Source organism: Zingiber officinale, chromosome 6A (assembly GCF_018446385.1).
Source record: "Zingiber officinale cultivar Zhangliang chromosome 6A, Zo_v1.1, whole genome shotgun sequence".
Taxonomy (NCBI): domain Eukaryota; kingdom Viridiplantae; phylum Streptophyta; class Magnoliopsida; order Zingiberales; family Zingiberaceae; genus Zingiber; species Zingiber officinale.
In genome coordinates, this window is record NC_055997.1 from 117,179,850 (window position 1) to 117,197,345 (window position 17,496).

Genomic DNA, 17,496 nt, shown 5'->3' on the forward strand with positions numbered 1-17,496 from the left:
AGGATTCAAATATTGTATCAATCTTTTCATATATCTTCGCAACTCTTGCTGCATGATCGTGATTCTCACATTTTAACTCCAGTTGAGCATCTCGTAGCTTAGCAATTTTTTCAGATTTGTTAGGTGTTGTATTTGAACTTGAACTGGAATTTGAAGTTGAAGTCACAGAATTGTTGTCACTGAAAGCAAATGAAGCAGCTGCGGGTTTTTTCGACTGTGTCTTTAAAAATGCACCATAAGGTTTCTCTGCCTCTTCTCTACTCCAATATGATTTGTGTAAAGCACCACTAAATTTATTCACTTCATTATGTGTTTCTGCCCAACTATCATAAATACCAGGATTACGTCCAACAAATACAACATATGTTTTGCCCTACATCAGAAATAGATTTAAAAGCACATTATTTCCAATGAGAAAAAGTATAAATTGCGTTAAAAGATTAAAATTTTCAAAAGGCTCACCATTTTAACACGAGTCACCTTAACAAGTTCAACTATGTCTGCATAATATAGTCAATATTCCATAATTAAAACTTTTAAATGTAAATACAAAAGCTACAGCAAATTAATTAACCAAAATTAGTTGACAGTGCTTAGTGAGGGAGTTTTTGCACTTCGAAAACAAAATAACATAACAAACTAGCATATTTTTTCTTTTGCAAAGTAGGGCACAGAAATTGAATCGGTGTAGCCTCATGGAAGATTGGAAAGAGTAAATCTTTTTGAGAAACGGAGAGAAAGTGAAACTCAGTGAGATTAAATTCTACCAAGTGCCTATAGCAATCAATCATCGACGAAACTCGGTGACAGATGAATGCTAAGCTTCACAAAACTCTGTGACAAATGAATGAAAAGCTAGACTGTAAAATAACAGAATGAAAATGGTGGAAGGAGAGGGGAGACCTGTTGAAGGATGAAATGGAATCAGAGAGGAGAAAGAATGGCAACAGCAGCAAGAATCTGCTACGTCTCCCGAAATCGCTGAACAAGGCGATCGCTGAAATATTCTGCCTCTAGGTCATCTCTAGAATGGGGAAAGAACACAACAATAAAAGCAAGACGATTCGGTCACTTCCACTGATTAAACAAGTCGCCCCATCTACTTTAACAGAGATTTGGACGGAAGGATTGATTTGAGAAAACGTTCGAAAATTAAAGGGCTAAATTTGATCAATTGAAAAATAAGGGACTAAATCAACACACATCAAATAATAAGGGACTAAATTAAGAATTAACCCATAAAACTTCACATATTCACAATGTAAATTAATTTAAAATATGATTCATCCACTCAATTTCTACATATAACACTGTGAGTGTGATTATTGTGCGTTCAATTAATTCAAAAAACACTTCGTAATGATCAGAAAAACATTCGTTTAAAAGGATGCACAAAACTCACATCAATCCAGGATTTTTTAGAAAACCAAATAATATTATATTTAATATACACAATTTTATCTTGCATTATAAGAAGTTTTCACAACTCAAATTCATGACCACTAGATTATACAATAATAACTTTACTGGGATTACAGAGCAAAAAAAAAATCTGCTTAATTAATCAAATCATTTGATGGAACAAACACTTCTAAACATCTTCCAAAATCATGTTAAATATCACCATTTATCATCATCAAAACTTCTCCAGTCACTGGGATGATTTGAAAGAACAAAGAATGGATGTGAGCATGACCAAGCTCTAGATCATGCTAAAGTCTATCTGTGAACTGCTTCCTGTTCGGGCTAATGTTGTTCCCGCGGCTAATCTTGAGTGCCTCAACGGCCTTCTGTATCTCAATCATCACTGCACTATCAACGCTCCCTGTGGAGATGCTTCGGTGGATCTTCTGGAGGTGAAGCTTGAGTGAGCTTGTGCTCAACCCAGCATTCTTTCCACAGATGGGGCACACCTTCATCACCGGCCTCTTGTGCTGCCAATTCATAGATATTTTGCCGTGTATCCTTCTATCGAGATCTAGCAGGATTTTTGCAAATCCATCATTCGGTTGGGCTCGTTTATGAACCCTCTTCAGTTTGCTCCAAGCTTCTGAAAGAGTGTAACCCCTGAAAGGGGATAACTGTAGGGTAATTCTATGACTGGAATTGACAAAGAAGCAAATACAAGTCTAGAATATAGTTTCTCACTTTCTTAGCATCAAGTAACTGAGCACGACGGTTGCACTGCGACTTTTTCCTTCAAAACAGTGAACTAAAACTTTTCCTCCATATCGTTCAACATAATCAATGTAATCCGAAGCTTCCTCAAAGATATTACTGATATCTGTGTCCTCTTCATCACTTATCTACAAAAAAAAAACAAGTTTTCTCGAAGAATGACCACATAAAAGTTGCATGTTTAAAACAGTTTAGACAGTCTATTGGGATCTTCATAGTGTTGAGAGTTCCATCAGTATGTAAATTATTAAATAAAGGCTTACGGAGAAGTTCTTGTACTGAAAAAGGTCGGGATATTGAGAATCTGATTGCCCAATCTCATTCGAACACAAACAGAGAATATGAGTAATGCCCAAGTGCTGAAGGGTGTATTTGGACCTTGCAGCAAGAGCACCACCAACAAACAGGTTACTAGTAACAAGCGACGGCCTCTCAGTACTTGCTGCATCAGATATCAGAGCTATCCTTTCAAGTATATGTTCAAGTCGTACCTGAAAAAGGGCGTACCAACTAAGAAAGTTCTTAAATTAAATAGAATTAAAGTACACGTTCAGTAGTTCACCTTCAGCTCATATGCATCAACAACAATGTTATTATCGTTGCCTTCGAAGAATCCGGTATTAAAATTCTTTTCCTGGCAAAACTTAACCACATCGGTGCGAAGCAGTCCATTCCACTGGTCTATCTCTTTGTTGAGCTCAGCATCTACCTAAAATAAGAATATGTCAGTACCCAATGAACGTTGTAGTTGTCAGAGAATGAGAAACAGTTTTATTTGAAGTTGTTTAAAGTTGGGAGAATTCTTGAATTATAGCTTAACCAATAACATGCTGCGCGGGAAACACATTTCATCTCAATACTGCTTTATTCAGACAAGCATATCAATGAATAGAAATATCTTCCAAAAAATTCCAAACCTTTCCCAATTTGTGAAAGTCGCGAAGCTTCATTGTCAACCGAAGGCCACGAGACTCCTCACTTCCTTTGAAGTTTCTTCCATTCCAGTCCCTTGAGATTGGAGAAGCAGATTCAGGACTTCCTCGTGATCCAGGGGGCGAAGATTTTGGAGTTGATTTTTGCATCAAAGGGTCGTTTAATTCCACATCATTTACAATCTGATGCTTGATTGCAGGCGAGGGCGTACCTAAAGCAAATCCACTCAAGTGAGATGGGGAGTCTAATGTCCCTGTCTCATCTCTTTCAGATTCTCCAGAGCTTTTACTAATTATCGAGAGGTAAACGCGCAATAGGCCATCCAATTTCTGGTAGAGAGTAAGGAGGAATACATGGATGCTCTGAAGATCCCTGAGAGCCGCACGAAATCCTCCTCGGAACTCATGAACAGCTGCTTCTGTGTCTCTATCATCAAGGGAAGAGCATGAGTCATTTTGTGAACCTCCCTCGTCTGGTCCAGGATGTCCCAATCTACCTCCCGATAGCTCATATAACAGGCTCGACGAGTACTCAAAACTGTTAAGTAACAATTCGACAAGCTTTGGGTATCGTTCCTGATCTTTAGCTCGTTTGCCTGCAGGAGGTCGTCGAGGGACACCAGAATCAATGGCCACAACATGGAACTCACTCTTCCTGTCATCGTTTACAATTTCCTTCTTCAATGATCTTTCCCCAACCTCATTAACTTCATCCAAGCTCTGACACGGAGGCTCAGATATTCCACTAGTTGAGTTTGATCTTCTCTCTCTCTGTAGAAACCTTGTTACCTGTGGGGCATAACTACTAGCACAAAAAACATCTTCGTAAAATGCATCAATGCTTTCAGATGTCACCTTATCTGCAATTAACAGATTTGCATAGTTGCCGCGCCACCCCAGCTGACGAGAGGGGAGTCGATCCTCATTTCTAAGTACGAGGTCTAACATCAAAACTCTGCCTAGTGCTCCTGCTGCTTTTAGAGCGGCTTCCCGCATTTGAAATACATTTGAGCTCTCAAGAAGTGGTGATCCATGCACATAACTACATTATTTACAAAAAAGGATTACGTCCTATAACAGCAATAAGTTACTAAAGATGCAGAAGCTGTCATACTTCATTAGGAAGAGGCATCGACTTAATTCGAGAGCTTCCAACAATTCTGAACAAGTTAGCTCACCAACTTCATCTCCAGCTGCAACTGCTGCATCACGTGCATTTTCTGTAGCGACCTTAATCTGATGCCACTCGGGACTGGAATTATGTATTACTCTTGCCTAATTTATTGCAAAAGGCAAAATTTTATCAGTTAAAAATCAGAAAAGCTTGGGCATAGACAAAAAGATGCACTACCTGAGGCGTACCGACACCAATCCATTTTGCAAATTCATAACCTAAGCGCTCTGACTGTGTGGCCAGCCTTGAGGATGCAATCTTTATTACCGCCGCTGCTTCATTTAAGGATGAATCGGCAGTTCTGTTGAATAAGGCAAAGAAAACAACACCTCCTGAATTGACAGTCACCTGTACACGATACTATTTGAGTAACAATAATATATATCTTAAACACAGAATTCTTGTAACCCTGATCAAGCACGATGACATAAAAGGCATAATTGCAGAACAAGAAGAGAAACCAAAAATGGAGATAGGAAGTAAGTGAATGTGCGTGTGGAAATTCATGATAAGATAGGTTGTGTAGAAATTCATGGTAAGATTTTTTAATGACATTAATTTGTAGCAATATCGCCTTCGGAGCTTTTCTATATTAATGTGTCATAATATATCACATATATATCTCTAAAAATACACCAATTTGAGTATTTTAGATCTTCGAAGTCTAGTTTAGCAAACATAAAATTGCAAATATAAAATCTTGTAGAGAATTAGATGATAGTTGACAACAATGCCTTTTAACTTCCAAATATTATACAAGCCAAACATGAATTTGACCACCATCATAAAATCATATTTATCACAACAATTTAGGATCAACTACAATTATTACACCTCCATTGAACTTTATGCAACGCAAAATTATCATTTTATTATCACACTAACTTTTTTTTATCTCCATCTCCATCTACCTCGTAACTATTTTAAACTCTCTTGCCAATAAAATGTATTGGTTACCTTTTATATCATATATCAAAACCAATTTCCTCTCATTTTGTTATTTTGTTGGAGTTACACCTAATTATTTTTTGGATATTAGAATTTTTATAATTTTGTCCTTTCAATATTACAAATCCATCTTAGCATTCTAACATCTACTGCCTAGTATTATAATATTCATATTTTTTTTCTAAATATCATCTTTGATTTATTCCATTTATATATTTGTTTATTTTGGAAGGAGGTGTACTTGACTTTTAGACAATTTTTTTTTAACAAAATAAAGATCATAGTGGAAAGAGAAAAAGAAAATAAAAGATGGAATCAAATAATCAGTAAAATTACAGAAAAGGAATTTTATGTGTATAATTTAAACCAAACATCAATGATTATGAGAATTGGGTAATCAAACCTCCATAGCTTTGTTCATTTCATCCTCAGAATGTTCACTACTACTGGTATGTTCTGTATGATGCAGAGATGAAAGAGCATCCCAAGAGAAGTCATTGGATTCAATGTCCAAATTTGAAGCATTTCCTAGCCTTTCCCACAAACTCATTTCTGGTGATTGGACACATGTTTCTGCATTAACTAAGTTGTGACTCAATTCTCGCATGTGTGGTGTCTTGGTACTGTCAAGAAAAGGAAATGTAGTTCAATATGTATGATAAGCCAAAGTTCAAGAAAGACTATCTGTTTTAAACCACCAGTTTTGATTAAATGTGTGGATTGTTGGGCTCAAACTAAACAAGGCCAGAAAGACTATTTGTAGTACATCAATAGTCGATAATTGGTCAACAATGTGTCTCAGAGAAAAATATTTTCGAACCAAACGACCCCCTGATGTTTCATAGATTTTAGAGAGCACTATTCTGAAAGGCAGTATAGAATTCCTTGAGACAGGCAGGAGAACCTAAAATTTGACTTAATCAAATCGACGAGAAGTATATTGCTGACTATTGTGATCTTCTAACACCAATTTGTATGTTCATGATCAGTAATTCCATTTAATACACAATGGTGAGGAGGGATAGGTAAATTCTCCTCCCTTAGGAGACAAGAGGGGCAGTATTTGAACAAGTGAACCATGTCCTCTGTCACTAACTAAAACACAGTTTTGGTTCTAAAAATTGCCGGTCAGCTAAGAAAGCTTAGTGGCGAGGTAACTAGGGATTCAAAGCCATAAGAACATGTTGATCTTTAGCAGCAGATGAGCATTCCATAAGTTTGATGGCCAAGGATGGAGAAACCAAGGGATATTTGGCATCCTGTAAAGTGAGGAAAGGAGAAGGAAACTCATTTGGAGGTCCATCACCGAGTAACATAGTTGGGATGTCGAAGTGTAGGTCACATGAAAACTCTCCATGAATCATTGGAGAACAAAGAGCAATCAAGGTGGAACTTCCAAGACAATGTTCGAAGGCATGTCTCCTAGCATTCCTGTAAGAACAATGTTTGGCTTGGAAGCAAGGATGGGCAAATTTAGGGAGTGGTTTTTGAGCTACGGTAAGGAAACTATGGTTCACAGTAAAATAAAATATTATGACCGTCGCCGATTTGTAATTTGTTTATAGCCTAATGCAATCAAAGGTGTAAAATGTCTGTTGAAACAGAAGACAAAACCTTTGGAGGTGAATGATCATTCAACTATCTTAGCAAAAGAAAATAACTTAAACTTACCACAACTGAACTTAATTGCATCTTGACTTTTATGGAGATAATATTTAAAAAAAAAAAGGAAAGGAGAGATAAAGGGAAGAAGAAGATTGAATAGATTGCAAAAGGTCAAGGTGAATGAGAAGATATACTGCAAGAAAAATTGATACAACTTGAACGGTTTATATCCATGTAAATAGACTACCTCTACTCTTCACACTTTGGATCCAGCTACAAGGAATAACTTAATCAGATGGAATGGCCTTCGATAAGATAACTGGAAATTTTCATTATGTGGAAGAAATTGCCTATGCAATTGAGTAGATTGCCTTGGCCATAAAATTGGCATCCTTCTATAGGTTAGATCATTGCAAGTGAAAATGCTAGTTAGTCTCGACAAAGTTCCCATCCCATTTTAGATGAACAAAGTTGTTCACATTGTTAATCCAACTTGGGTTTTGGTCCATTAAAAATGAATTAAATAAATCATCATAACTAGCAAAGGAAGCTTGCTCTATCCTAGTGGAAGAAAGATGTAAGCAAGTTGGTTCGTGGCCAATAAAAACCTGTCTCGCCGTGACTAAATGCTAATCGAGATATCATGCAAAACTTACTACGGATATAAGTAGGATGAACGAGTAGTTAATCCATAGACACTCATATCCTAAACAGACAGTAGCTGCAAGGCGATACCTAGTATGGCCGATAATGATATAGAAAGACCCATTTAAAACCATAATTAGCCCAAACAAGAATGAATGGCAATCGTTGATTTGTTAATAGGAAAAATGGATTCAATATAGTTTCATAGTTCGTAGAAAGTAACCTTGGTAGAAAAAAAGACAAAGACAAGCAGATCTAGAACTCTTATGGTTCTTTATTGTTGCTCTTAAACACGTGACCAAATATCTAATAGCAACACCATTCCTTTATCTATTGTCACGGTGATTAAATAGGAAACCAATGAATTTTTTCTCTCTAAAAATCAATTAGACAATCAGCATATTTGCTGTTACAAAACATTTAAGAGGTGAGCATCAGAAACCTTGTTCCAAACAAATCTAGTGTGATCAGATGAAAGAAACAACTGCCCCAAACCCATGAGTTTGAGGTTTCTCAGGGTTTCAAGGGAAAGAAAAAAAAAAGCTGAAGGGCAATGAAGAATGATTTGTTTCATGATATTTCAGTAACTCTACATTGTGCAATGGAAATATATATATATATATATAATACTCAAAGTGGACATCAAGCTGCAATTTGAACAGGATAATCAATCTATTCTACATGGTTAAGTAGCAGAGAAACAGTACCTCTGGTCATGGTCGAACGAGAATCTCCCACCGGGCGTTGCTTCAAACTTTGAATGCCGGTGGGGAAAACCAGATGGCCGGAACTTACCGCTGCGATTACGCACCAGAGCCACCCATCTCTCGAACGCCTGTGCAGATCCAGTTAAATCTCCCCAAAGCAAAGAAATCACCTTCACACAAGAAGCAAACAAATAAAAAACGCAACCAGAGGAATCCACTTCACGGAAGCCAAACATGCTTACTCGAGAAGAGAGCGAGTATTCTTTCTCCCCGTCGCTTTCCTGCACCCGTCCACAACAAAAAAAAAAGGAAAATATGAGATTTTTGACCAAAGCGAACCCAACCCATCTCGCTTCAAGATTTCTAGGTATAGATCAATAAAGAACTGTGGGAAGGAATAATTAGGAAGAAGGAGAATACCTTTGGGGTTATGATGGGAGGGCAAGGGTTTTCCTCCTTTCGCTCCTCTTCTGCCATGAGAAGCGAGAGCGCCCTTCGATCGCGGGGGGAGATTTAACTGCTAATTTTTATTTTCTGGAATACCTTTTTGAATTCGTAGAGTATGTACTGGATTTCAACAGTACAGGGGCCAATGAGGGCAACGGCGAAGGGGGCAAAAACACCTTTTTTTCTGCTCCGCGAAAAGCGGCCAGCTTTCCTTCTCAATGCCGGAAATGATGGCAGTGGAGCTTTACAGCAATCGACGCGAAGAAAAACTAATAAAGGTTTGAGATCGATCTCAATCTCTCACCCTCAAGAACAGAGAGAGCAATCATTGTGGCTCATGCTTCAGAAGGCCGCTGCGAAGACCACAGTCGATAACTATGACTAAAGACTGAAGAAGTGTGTTTCCGATAACATAAATCTTCGCGATTTTTTTAAATAATTTTTTTTAGATATTTAATGTTATAATATTGTTTTAAAAAAATTATAATCAACAGAAAATTATATATATATATATAATATACGATTTTTTATATTTTGATTAGTTTTTTGAATATCATCTAACAATTACGCACCAAAACAAACACATGACAATTAAAAAAATAAAACAACCTTTAATTATATTAGAAATTCATCCTATATAATGATAAAATATTTTGAATAACAAATAAGAAGATAGTTAGAATATATTTAAACTAGATCTAGTATTTCAATCAGAGCTTTAATTTTATTCACACTAGATCTAGTAGATCCTAAGTTAGATTAGTCACTTATATATATATATATATATATATAGAATATTCTTCATTTATTTCTGCACTCTAGTTATTATTCCCTAATAAGCACGTGCTTAATCTTTTGTCGTTGTCGTTAAACTTGATTAATAAATGCACATATTAAATTGCGACACATATTAAGTCACGCACTCAATAATAATACTTTATTATATATTTCATTAAACGTAAGCGATAGCTGAGGCTTGTAATAAAGTATTTATTTATTTTCTTTTTTAAAAAGGTACAAGTTACAAATTTATCATCCTCAAATTTATTAATGGGGTATTTATTTTTTTAAAGTTTTATGATTGATCCCGTCGATAGTCAAGGTGATGGAAGTTAGGGACATAGCACTCTGATTGGCTCCGCGTGATCCTACAACCATAATTGTGGCAATGCCAAGTCAGGGAAAGGATCCCGGCATTGACCCTCCGACACTCAAGTCAGTTATCGACGATGTATGGAAGCAAAGCAAAGTAACGAACAGTAGTAGCAACAGTAGATTATCGCATACCCTTTATATAGGGCTCTTATAGCGTGCATGCACGCTTCCCAAGATATGCATGTTTCTCAAAGCTTTCCTTTAAAAGAAGTATCAGTAAAGTATCTCTAATACAATACCTTAACAAACCGCGCATATCTCTGAAGTGATAGTGGAAGCTTCTGACGTACGATCTTCTGTCTAAACCAACCGCTGACCATGCCGCCTGTCAGCGGCGCATGCTCCCAAAAAGATAATATCCATATAGCAATGTCTTTTATTGAGTCGAGCGGGATAGTCGCTCGGCTCGGGTTCTCACTTTCTGCTTGGATGAGTGTACTATCTGGCCGAGCGGGGAAGTCGTTTGGCGTGCCCCTTGCAGATACCTAATCTTTCTTAGCGTCGGAAGCTCGAAACTCCGCCGAGCTATTATGATGTTGGATCATGTCTTCGTTATCCCAATCGGGCGAGCAGACTGCCCGAGCGATCAGTGATATAGGGGCGTTTGACCACCTTGACGCTAAACTCCACCGTGGCACTGACCTTCCGAGGGGTGGGCTCCTCCTTATCATCACATCACATATGTCTCCCCCTCAAGTCTAGTCGAAGGAGGCTATAAGTCCGACTGACTGGACAAAAAATTGCCTCTGGAGATTGGTCGCCCGATCGGCCTCAGTATTGGTTAGGCTCCGATTGGCCTTCCGGAGAATGTCGATCAGCCTTGGGGCTGATCCCTGAAGCCATCCGAGGCTAGGAGTGTGTGTATTTGACTTTTTTCCTTCGGTGTCCTTGAGTAAGTACGGTCAACATTGACGTCACCCGCATGTCTCGGAATTTATGCAAATCCCCTTCATTAAAGTCGAGCTTGCTCCCAAGCCTGTTAATGGCGCTCATTAAATGCTGACCCGTGGGGATGTGCCACGTGTCACCATTGTTGTCGCCGCGCGCTCGAAGCGACAGGCGATGATGTGACGCCTGACTATTTAAATTCTATGGCTAGATATGTGCCTTGATTTTCGCACCCTAGATCGGATGGTCCCAATCAGCCAAGCTCGAAGTTTATAAGCTTTGCAACGCCGCCTCCCTTTCTACGATTAGGTCTTCCTCGAGAGTTGTCGTTGACTTGTGTTTGTGCGATCCTCCGATGACCTCCAGCGCTCCTTCTCTGACGACTTCCTTCTCCTTCCCGTAAGCTTTCCTCCCTATCTTGCTCATCCTCGATTCCCGACCATTTTCTTCGTTCCTGGTGACCCTCCCGTGGTCTTTTTGTACTTTTCAATCGCATTTCTTCCGTTGTTTCCGCTTTCTTTTGCAATGACCAGCCCTTCTCAGTCGTCGGACCCCCCTCTTGGACTCTGTTACACTACCATGGAGACTAGGTTCGATGTGGACGACACTGAGAGCCTCAAGAACATTTTTGAGATTTCCCCCGATCATGAAATCATTTTAGCTTTCTCATCCGATCGGCCAAATGAACCGCTGACCGACACCATTTGTCTGTTCAGGGATCAATTTGTGGTCGGTCTCCACTTCCCTATCCATCCCTTCATTATTGAAGTCTGTAATTATTTCCGTATTCCCCTTCCGCAACTTGTGTCGAATTCCTTTTGCCTTCAGTGCGGCGTCATTGTGTTGTTTTCGGCTGCACGACATCCCTCTGACTCCTCGAGCTTTCCACTACTTATATTATCCCAAACAGTCTGAACTGGGGACCTTTCTATTTCAGTCTCGGATTGGGTTGATGTTTTTTGACAAAATGTCGACTTCCAATAAACATTGAAAGGAATACTTCTTTTTTATGCGTCTTCTCAAGCGGTCAAGCTTCCGGACCCGCTGGCAAGTCGGCTTACCACCTCAACCTGATCTGAAGAAATATAAGAGCCGCTTAGACTACCTTCATGTCGCATCTATGCTAGTCGGCCAGAAGTATGACATCCACAAGTTGCTGCTTGAGGGTGTGATGTACATCTTTGGCCTGAGTCCGATCCACATTGGGCTCTCGATCAACTTAGGTAAGAGGTTCCATGTACTTTTTTCCTTTGATTCTAATTGTTTTTTCTACTTCTTTTGCAGCCAAAGTCATGCTGCGTGCTTGGATGTCCGGTCTTGCGAAGCTTCAGAACATCGAGATCGAGGCGGTTGCTACTGCAAAATTGGCGAGCCGCGGCCTACAACCGGTCGGCTCTCAAGATGAGAGTGCAGCGACTCCCACCTTGGTGAGTGAAGGGGCAGTTAGCCGAGCACCCAGTGTTGAGATTACTGGCGGCTCGAAGCAACCATCCGAGCGAGTGCCTGTCATTCGAGCGGAGAGTTCAGGCTCTTATGGTGAGCCACTATTAAGGCGCAAGAGGCACCGAGAAGAATCTTCGCGCTTTGCTGCTTTGGCGATGGGATCCGCCGAAAGGGTCGAGGTTGGCGCCTCGAATCCCTCCGTAGTTCCTGAGACCATGCCTGAGATATCCTCCGACCGGACTCCTTCGGTGGTCGAGCTGCCGCAGGAGCCTATTGCCACAGAGCCCTAGCCTCCATGCCGCCATCCTCGCAGCCATCGAGGGTTCTGGGATCGGCCATCCTCCCGACATCTGCATCCCGGTCGGCCGCTCTCGAAGTCTCGGCCCACTCGCCCCCGGGCGGCCGACGATCAATCACAACGATTCTCCATCTGCCAATTGAGGAGTACAGCGAGCCGAGTGCCCAGTCGCGCACTCCTAAGCATCAAGTCATCATCCGGGGCCCGCTCGCCCATGTCTGGGAAGAAACCTGAGCCTAAGCGGCGGTGATGCCCTCGGGCGCGCTCGCCAATAGTCATACCCAAATGACCACTGGAATAAGCTCTCATTGTAATTATCTTTTCTTCGATCGATTCTAATCCTTTTACCTGCTTGTAGTATTGGGTGGAGAGTGTGGTCATGTGCTACAGACTGACTTATCTGGAGGATGAGTTCAGGAAGCTCACCGTCTCAAGCAGCTAACTCGCCGCCGATCCGAAGGAGATGGCCAAGCTAAAGGCCGACCTAGAGAAGGTGGCCAAGCTCCTTGAGGCCAAACGGACTAAAACCTCTGGCTAGGAGGAGATGCTGGGCCGACTCAAGAAGCAGGTCAGCACCTTTGATAAAAAGATCGAGTCGACCACCGCTAGGAAGAATCGGGCCATCGAGCACCTGGAGCTGAAGAACAAAGTGGCTCGAGACCTCGCCAGCAAGCTCAAGGAGGCTGAAGATTTTATGGTGACCGAGAGAGCGAACCAGTCGACACAGGAAACTAAGCTCCAAGGCCAGCTCTCCGATAATAACGCAACACTGAAGCTGGCCCAGGATGAGCTAGGGAAGGTGAAGGTTGAGCTAGAGGGCTCCCGAGCAGCGTTGAAAATTTATCAGGACGCCGAGCCAAATCAATTTGCGACGATGAAACAAGACTACATCCGCTCGAACACGTTCAATGATAAAGTCATCGCTCGTTATCTTCGGCTCTGCAACCTCGCGATAGACTAGACGATCAACCAGCTCAAGGCAGGTGGCCACCTTCCCGCGACCTTGAAGGACAGTGTTATCAGTCGGGATAAGATGACCGAGTTACTATCCAACGACGCTCTGGATTACCTTGAGTGAGGTTGAGCGCTGAAATCTTTTTGAAGTCTTAATGTAAGCTCGCCCGTTCGGCGAACCTCTTATCTTTATCTTACAATTGTAATCTTGAAAATTTTGATTTTAATATATGTGTGCCCGTTCAATGAAGCATTTCCTTTCACAATGTTTCTTGTCTTTGACTGTAAATGCCCTTGATCTCGTATTTGTGACTAGCCGCTTGACCGTAAGAGCAAGCTTGGATTTAAGGTCATCACTCGACCGTTAGTGAGAACACGCATTTAACGTTATCGCTCGACGATTTGGTGAAGACTCGGGTTTAAGGTTGTCGCTCGACCGCTATTGGAGACGCGCGTTTAACGTCGTCGCTCGACGATTTGGTGAAGACTCGAGTTTCAGGTCACCGTTCGACCGTTGATGGAGACGAGAGTTTAAGGTCGCTGCTTGACCGTTAATGGAGACGAGAGCTTAAGGTCGCCGCTCGACCGTTGATGGAGACGCACATTTAACGTCGTCGCTCGATGATTTGGTGAAGGCTCGCGTTTAACGTCGCCTCTCGACAATTTGATGAAGACTCGCGTTTAACGTCGTCGCTCGACGATTTGATGAAGACTCGCGTTTAATGTTGCCGCTCGATAATTTGATGTGTCATTCGGCATATAGCTTAGAAATCTTTTATTTTGACCCTGCATTCAGAGAGGACGTACAAAGATGTATAAATATACTTCTATACTTGCGCACCTCTCATCCGACTTGATAGGGTTGGAGATGGTTTGATCTCCATGGTCGTTCGAGCCGCCTTCCCGTCTCATCCTCCAGATAATAAGCACCCGAGCGAAGCTTTTCAACAACCTTGAAAGGCCCTGCCCAGGGAGCTTCGAGCTTGGTGACGTCCCCAACTAGCTTGAATTTCTTCCAAACGAGATCACCGACCTGGAAGGACCTCGGGTTCACCCTCCGGTTGTAGGTTTACTTCATCCGTTGCCGATATACCATCAGCCGAACGTCTGCTTTGGCGCACGCTTCATCCACCAAGTCCAGCTCCAAAAGCCTCCGCTCAGCGTTGCCTTCATCATAATGCTGCACCTGATCGGACTCTAATCCGACTTCAACAGGGACGACCGCTTCGCCGCCATACACCAGGTGGAATGGGGTTAGACTGATTCCTTCCTTCGGCCTCGTGCGAAGGGCCTACAACACGCTCGGGAGCTCATCGACCCAACTGCCTCCCATATGGTCAAGCCGAGCGCGCAAGACTTAGAGGATTTCCCGATTGGTGACTTCTGCTTGCCTGTTGCTCTACAGATAGGGCACAGAAGTGAAGGCCTGCTGGATACCATATCCTTCGCACCACTCCCTCAGCCTCTGACCGGCAAATTGTCTTCCATTATCTGAGACGAGCCGACGAGGGATGCCGAACCGACAGATGATATTCTGTCATACGAACTTCATGACCATCTACTCGGTTATCTTGGCTAGGGACTCGACTTCGACCCATTTAGAGAAGTAGTCCACCGCGACGAGCAGGAACTTCAACTGACCGGTTGTCATAGGGAAAGGTCCCATGATATTTATGTCCCATTGGTCGAACGGGCACACTACCGTGGACGCTTTCATTTCCTTAGTCGGTCGGTGAGACATGTTGTGGTATTTCTGACAAGATAAGTAGGTGGCCATCGTCCGAGCGACGCCCACTTGGAGGGTCGGCCAGAAGTATTTTCCGGGCCAACGCGCGGCCGCCCAGGTGACCCCCGCAAGCGCCTTGGTTTACCTCCTTCAGGATGTAATCGATGTCTTCTGGTCCGACATATTTGAGTAGGGGTCGGGCGAAGGCCTTCTTATAGAGTTGGTCGCCGATCAGGGTGAACCGATCGGCTCTCTTCTTTATCAGGCGAGCATCCTTCGGATCAATAAGCATACTTCCCGAAGGCAAGAATTTTATTAAGCCTGTCCTCTAGTCGTTTAGAAAGGTGATTCCCTCCATACGGTCAATGTGGGGCACCATCGACACTTGCTCGATCGTCTGACCTATGACGATCGGCGACAGCGAACTAGCTAACTTGGCCAATTCATCTACAACCTGATTTTTCGCTCGGGGGATCTTCTGTATGACAACCTCTTGAAAGTTGGACTTCAATTTTTCAAAGGCCTCTATGTAGAGCTTGAGTCGGACGTTGCTTATCTCGAACGCTCCGGACAGTTGCTAAGTGGTCAACTGAGAATCCGAGTGGATCAAGACTTTGACTGCTCCGACGTACTGAGTGGCCTACAAGCTGGCTATTAACGCCTCGTACTCGGCTTTGTTGTTGGTGGCCCTATAGTCTAGCGGAACGGTCAACTGCATCCGATCTTCTTGAGAGGAGATGAGTAGTATGTCGATGTTGCTTCCCTATTGAGTGGACCAACCATCTATATATATCCTCCACACGGCTTTTGGCTTCGGGTTCTGTACCTCGGTGATGAAATCCACCAAGGACTGTGCTTTAATAGCGATTCGGGGTTGATATTGGATGTCAAATACATTGAGCTCCATTGTCCAATTGATCAGTCGTCCGGGCGCCTCGGGATTGAGAAGTACTTTCCCCAAAGGGCTGTTGGTCATCACGATTATAGAGTGAGCGAGGAAGTATAGGCGAAGCCTCCGAGTGGCGAGCACTAAAACATAAGCCAACTTCTCAAGACCAGTGTAGCGAGACTCAACATCTTTTAATATGTAGCTTAAAAAATACACTGTTGTTCCTCGCCGCTCTGCCTAACTAATGCCGAACAGACCGCATGCTCTGTAGACGACAAGTAGATCCGGAGCGGCTTGCCAACACATGGCTTGGCTAGGACAGGCAGGGAGTTGAGGTATTCTTTGAGCTCTTCGAATGCCTTGTTGCACTTCTCATCCCATTGAAATTTTATCGCCCGACGTAATATTTTGAAGAATGGCAAGCTCCGATCGGATGACTTGGAGATTAATCTGGATAGCGCTATGATCCGACCGATCAATCGCTGAGCTTCCTTCAGGTCGCGGGGCGAGGGCATATCTTGCAATGCTTTTACTTTGGCTGGGTTCACCTCGATGCCCCGCTCGGTTACGATGTAGCCGATGAAGCACCTAGTCTTTGTGCCGAATAGACACTTACTTGGATTCAACTTTATCCTATAAGTCCTGAGTATCTGGCAGGTCTCCTCAATATCTGCACATAGGTCAACCGCTCAGAGAGATTTTATCAGAATATCATCTACTTATACCTCCATGTTATGACTAATCTGTCGTCGAAACACTTTATTCATCAATTTTTGATAAGTGACTCTGGCATTCTTGAGTCCGAACGACATGACATTGTAGCAGTATGTACCATAGATCCTAATGAAGCTGACCTCTTCTTGATTTTTGTGGATGAGCGGCACCTGATGATAACCCTAGTAGGCATCGAGCATGCAGATCATCTCGCATCCCACAGTGGAGTCCACCATCTGGTCGATCCGAGATAACGGGTAGAATTCCTTCAGGTATGCCTTGTTTAAGTCACAGAAGTTGATGCAGACTCGTCACTTGTTGCTTAATTTAGATACGAGGACAACGTTGGCGAGCCGGCTTGGAAATTGAACTTCCCTCACGTGTTCGGCTTGTAACAGCTTTTAGACCTCCGGCCGAATGATCAGATTCTTCTCGGCACTGAAATCCCCTTTGCGTTGCTTTACCGGACGAGCATCCGGTCGGACATATACCTCATGTTGGGCTACGTTTGGAGAGATACTGGGCAGCTCATGTGTTGACCATGCAAACACATCATGGTTTTGTTAGAGACAGGCGATCAACTCCGCCTTCTGCTCGGCTCCCAGATTCGCAACTATGAAAGTAGTTGTTTCCGCTCGGCGAGGATGGATTTGAACTTCCTCTTTCTCTTCATAGACTAGGGCAGGAGATTTTTTAGTAACAATATTTACCTCTAGCCGTGGAGTCTTCTAGGCGGACCTAGCTTCGGTTTTGACCATCTTGACGTAGCAGTGTCGAGCGGCTAGTTAATCGC

The 17,496-nt window shown here is 42.4% G+C and overlaps 1 protein-coding gene across 5 annotated transcripts; it reads right to left on the reverse strand.

Annotated features, from left to right (window-relative positions):
- Positions 1 to 1,414: 1,414 nt before the first annotated feature.
- Positions 1,415 to 9,033, reverse strand: LOC121997656 (dual specificity protein phosphatase PHS1-like). Of its 5 annotated transcripts, none has more exons than XM_042552186.1 (11): positions 8,610 to 9,033; positions 8,190 to 8,470; positions 5,636 to 5,855; positions 4,462 to 4,632; positions 4,225 to 4,385; positions 3,966 to 4,152; positions 3,096 to 3,881; positions 2,741 to 2,887; positions 2,442 to 2,669; positions 2,149 to 2,306; positions 1,415 to 2,067 (listed from the first exon to the last, which is right to left on the reverse strand). In XM_042552186.1, the coding sequence occupies exons 1-11, from the start codon at positions 8,664 to 8,666 to the stop codon at positions 1,713 to 1,715; spliced, it is 2,751 nt and encodes a 916-aa protein (XP_042408120.1). In that variant the 5' UTR covers positions 8,667 to 9,033; the 3' UTR covers positions 1,415 to 1,712. The 5 variants fall into 5 exon arrangements, with proteins under 5 accessions (XP_042408120.1, XP_042408118.1, XP_042408119.1 ...); XM_042552184.1 differs by having other exon boundaries at positions 3,096 to 3,899; XM_042552185.1 differs by having other exon boundaries at positions 3,096 to 4,152; positions 8,190 to 8,359; positions 8,432 to 8,470; positions 8,610 to 9,031.
- Positions 9,034 to 17,496: the final 8,463 nt, after the last annotated feature.

Coding starts and splice junctions, on each gene's coding strand:
- LOC121997656 (XM_042552183.1), bottom strand. CDS start 8,666: ATGGCAGAAGAGGAGCGAAAGGAGGAAAACCCTTGCCCTCCCATCATA. Junction 8,471..8,609: donor CTCCCATCATAACCCCAAAG/GTATTCTCCTTC, acceptor GGACGGGTGCAG/GAAAGCGACGGGGAGAAAGA. Junction 2,307..2,441: donor TTCAGTACAAGAACTTCTCC/GTAAGCCTTTAT, acceptor TTTTTTTTGTAG/ATAAGTGATGAAGAGGACAC.